The sequence below is a fragment of the Atta cephalotes genome (genome assembly GCF_000143395.1).
Source record: "Atta cephalotes unplaced genomic scaffold scaffold00012, whole genome shotgun sequence".
Lineage (NCBI taxonomy): Eukaryota > Metazoa > Arthropoda > Insecta > Hymenoptera > Formicidae > Atta > Atta cephalotes.
Genome location: NW_012130076.1, coordinates 5,536,066 through 5,540,684, shown reverse-complemented (window position 1 = coordinate 5,540,684; position 4,619 = coordinate 5,536,066). Strand labels below are relative to the sequence as shown.

The window sequence follows — 4,619 nt, the reverse complement described above, 5'->3', positions numbered from 1 at the left end:
TATATATATATATATATATATATATATATATATATATATTTTTTATTCGCCTATAAAGTTATAATATATTTACGTTTTGTTTTAGAGCCTCTGGTGCAGTCCATTTGATCGGTAGTTTTCCACCGTCAAGAGAAAAGTTTTCATCCCGCGCCAGGCCGAAATCGGACACCTTGGCGGAATTATCCTCTGCTACGAGAACATTTCTCGCCGCTAAATCTCGATGCACAACATGTCTGGATTCCAGATACGCCATACCGGCACACGTATCGCTACAATATATCAAATAATACAATTAATATACAGGTATTTTATAGTTGGCAAACGAATTTTGTTTCTGTTTACGTACTATGCAAAATTAATCTGATCCTTTTTTGAAACATGTAATCTTCCTCTCGACCGCAAATAATCCACCAGGGATCCTTTGCTCATATATTCCGTAACCAGGTACATGTGTTGATTATTAAAAACAAGACCGAGTAATTTAACCAGATTGTCATGAATCAACGAGGTCATTAGGCTCGCCTCGGCTAAAAATCTCTGTGCCGCTTCACTGTTATCCTTCAGCATTTTTACCGCGACCCTTTCTCCTCGATAAACGCCTAGCAGTACATCCCCAAATTCCCCCTTTCCAATACATTCCCTTAACTCTAACTCATGAGTCTGAATCACCCAACCGGCTTCTACAAATGCCTTTGGATCCACACAAAAATCTTGCTTGCCTTGTTTCGGCAAAGATTTCATTAGCTGCGTACACAAACCATCCGCGTCCTGTTCGTAATGCTCGACCAAGAGCGCCAGATTTTCGAAGAATTCCTCATCATCGATCGTTAATTGGTTGTTTTTATATTTCACCCTGTAGTGCTGTACACGTCCCTGGTAGCACACACAGAGTGTGTAATCCCCAGGGAAATTTGTCGACTCTCGAACTAGAAACAAGCCATCTTCTCGTGGTCGCAACAATCTTTCTGCCGTTTCCCTCGATATCTTCCCATGAAACCATCTGTATAGAAAAACCAATTTCGAACAGATAAAGTATGTACGTAGTTTTTTAACTATGCTTCTGCGATTTTGTCGCATATCTCAATATATATTTCTCGTTTTAGATCATTGTTATATTAGCAGATATAAACTAAGTCAATAATGATACATACGGCATAGCGTTCAGTTTCACTTCATGTCGTGTATTAGCTGGCAACGCGGTAGTGTTGGCGCCCGGATTAATGACATTTGAGGTGAGAATTACCGGCGAAGACGTGGTGTTCATGTGTGTCGTGATATTCGACGTGGTGACACTCGAATGCGTCGTCATCGTCGGCGACACTGGATGGGACGGAATGCTACCTGTAGTCAGGTTGGAAGGAACACTGTGTTGTTGTTGTTGTTGTTGTTGTTGTTGTTGTTGTTGTTGTTGTTGCTGCTGCTGCTGTTGCTGTTGCTGCTGCTGTTGCTGCTGTGTGTTGTTTTGTATGAGAGGATGAGATGTTACGTTTGAAGGGATAGTGTGATGATTTTGATTGCCGTCGAGCTTCGCTTGCCTCGCTGGCGCTGACACATTCGGGTATCCGCCACCCGCATTGTGGTACGTTGGCATGGCAGCTACTACACAGTAGGCTCTATCAACCTATGAAGATGAATGAAAAGCATTCATGAACTTCAGGCATCATTTATCAGCTTGCCTCATTAAATAAGATGCTTTAGTGATGTTCTATCCGTAAGTACATTCATAACTCGTGTAAAAGTAATGCAAGCGATATAATAAGAATGCGAAAATGATAATTTATAACAAAGTATGTATTGTAGATTCTAGCTTCGTTTAAAAATTATAAAAAATTTTAAATATTTTTAAATATTTTGAAATGCGTACAATAATCTATATACAATCGATTTTGTTTTATACCTTCTTATGGACTGTATATTTTAGGATTAATAGACAAACATCTCCTATTTTCTCCTATATCGAACATTAAATTAGATTGTTAAACAGTCACGTATTCAATAGATCTTCTCAACTCTTACCCGAGGATTGTCAACTCGAGAAACTACGAGTGAAGTACCCTTGGCAAGAAAAGCCGATTCTACATGGAGAATTCTACGACGGAACGGAGAATCTCATAAAAACATGAGCGAGGTGCAAAGCGATCGATCGACAATGTTTACAGCGAAGACAACTCAATTATCCCGGGCGCGACGTAATACATGGAAGCGATAATTAATAAAACTCATTAGGCGAATTGAGTCCAATGCATATTCAACTAGTATATACGTATCCGGTAAACCGCGTGTTGAGTTTTAATGTACAGTAGTTAATCTAAGTGCCTATTGTTTCAAGGCGCATACACTATCGCGATGCTCATCCGCCGTATTACGATGCGCTGCACGACCGTACATGGAACGTATGTGATAGGTGAGTCACACACCAGCCGTGTATTTTTTCGCGACGATTGTAACACGAATAAGCGTGGTAGAATAGGTCTATAATTATCCCGAACCTGACTAAGCGACATACAATTTCCACATGAAATAGATACATTTCTGATAGAAAAATTTCTGCTTCAAGAAATCATAAATCATTTCTGAAGTATTCGAATACGTTTTATTATATTTCAGTAACAGAAGCATCGGATAAAATCAATCTGTCGAAACGATGCGAAAGACGTGCGAAAATATTCCTGCCGATTGAGATAAATGAAACGTACGTAGAAAGCGCTTCGTAACACTGCAGGAAAATAGCTTTTAAGAGAAATACTCAGCTTTCCGGCAACGATTTCCCAATGCTATCCATATTATCAAATGCGGTAACAAGAAAAACAAATCCATCGCATCAACAAATATTGAATAATTCAAATACTGAATCTATCCTTGATCGGGCGTCTGCAAGATAGAAAAGAGAGAGAAACGAGCGAGTTATGTCACGTAAAAAGGTATAGTTGCAACGAAACACGATACGTAAATCGCTTTGTTACGTAAGTTCAAATAGTTGCATTTCATGTGCTTTTCCGCCGATATTTCGAAAGACAGATAAATGATTAACATCGTCAAAAACACACAACATGCAGAAAAGAAAATGTTAGATTGAAATCGTTTATTATCAAAAATATATATGTATATAACAATACCGAGTTTGCGATAAACTATTCGTGTCGCACTTTAAAACAAGCACGTATAAAAACTACGATAAGACATAAAAGGATTTTATGGGTCAAATATATAAAATAGAACTACCTTTTCTCTTCTCTCTATGTTAAAATAAAATTTCGTGCAGCCAAAAAGAAAAAAGGCAGTATCGTGCCCGACAGGCGCGAAACGCCTTGAATATCAATATCAAATCTGGATGCGAGGTGCGTACATGTAATACACGTTCCATCGCGCTTGTCAGGTAACCCAACTGCACGCATAGATTTCAGGCTAATGAAATTTATTATCGGCTGCACGCGATGTTAATTTTTATCGATGTGTAACATGTAAAAAGAGCACTATACAAAACTGTTCTATCGCGTGCAATGAGATACTTAAAAGAGTTATGTACTATATATTTACAATCGTTTATGACTCAAACTATTTATGCCTTCAATATCTATGATTCAGAGAAAATGCGTATCTCCTGAAACTCTGCGTAAAAATTTAATAAATAAAATATATCATCAATAAGAATTATCGCGAAATAAAAAATATTCTCGATTAATAGAGAACAATTGTTTTATTATAAACGAAAATTCTGCTTTTATAATAATGTTTTACGCAGTAAATTATTAATACGATTTATGGACTTGCATAGATACTTGAATGATGTCATGTAAATATATAGATCGTTTATTATTTTTAGAAAATGATATATCTTTTTATTTTAGATATATTTGATATAATATATTAATATATTACTTTGTACCTCGTGCTAGTAAAGTAGTTGAAGTTCTATCTTTTCACGTTTATTAGAGAAACGCAAATCAAGACAAATATTCTGGAAGATAAATATTCTCGCACGCTATCTGCGAAGAGAACGAAGGAAAAGAAATTTGAAGAAGCCTCGTTACTTAATGACAACGATACTCAATGTACATACATATAAAATATCTCGGAATGCTCAAGGGAAATAACAGCATGATGCAGAGCTTATGTTAATTTCAATCATAGTCGCAATAATTATGTGGTTCATGTGCAGATTTCAAGACCGACTCGGCAATTTTTCTATTTACATCAATGTTTTTCAGAAACTGTAGCTCATCGATTCACTATCGGAGTGCCTTATGCGAGCCGCAAACCGCAGTCTATGTCGCGCACATTTCATCAGGAGCAACGTTCATTTGCACGTGGAAAACCTCATCTATCGACGAAAAAAGATATTTCTATGATGCGATTGTGGTCCGTGTGAATACAACCGTGAGTTTTCAAGGATGAAACAATAACTTAAATAACAGTGAGTCTCGTAACTTCTAATAAATAGGACGAAAAAGATCTTCTCGTGTGAATAGCACTACGAAAAAGTATACGTACTAATATTCATATTTAGAAAATTTTTATGATAAAAAATATTTTCCCAAAGAGAGAAAAAGAGAGAGAGAGAGAGAGAGAGAGAGAGAGAGAGAGAGAGAGAGTAGTTATTATTACTTCTTCGTATATTA

General features: G+C 36.8%; 1 protein-coding gene across 1 annotated transcript in view; it reads right to left on the bottom strand.

Moving 5' to 3' along the window:
- The window catches only part of LOC105617307 (tyrosine-protein kinase CSK-like), a 5,423-nt gene extending 3,808 nt beyond the window's left edge, over positions 1-1,615 (bottom strand). Inside the window, exons 1-3 of the mRNA XM_012198873.1 lie at positions 1,152-1,615; positions 347-1,000; positions 74-269 (exon numbers count right to left, since the gene is read on the bottom strand). Coding sequence (XP_012054263.1) covers positions 74-269; positions 347-1,000; positions 1,152-1,591 — 1,290 coding nt within the window. The 5' untranslated portion in view covers positions 1,592-1,615. The remainder of the gene's footprint in view (positions 1-73; positions 270-346; positions 1,001-1,151) is intronic.
- Between the last annotated feature and the right edge of the window lie 3,004 nt (positions 1,616-4,619).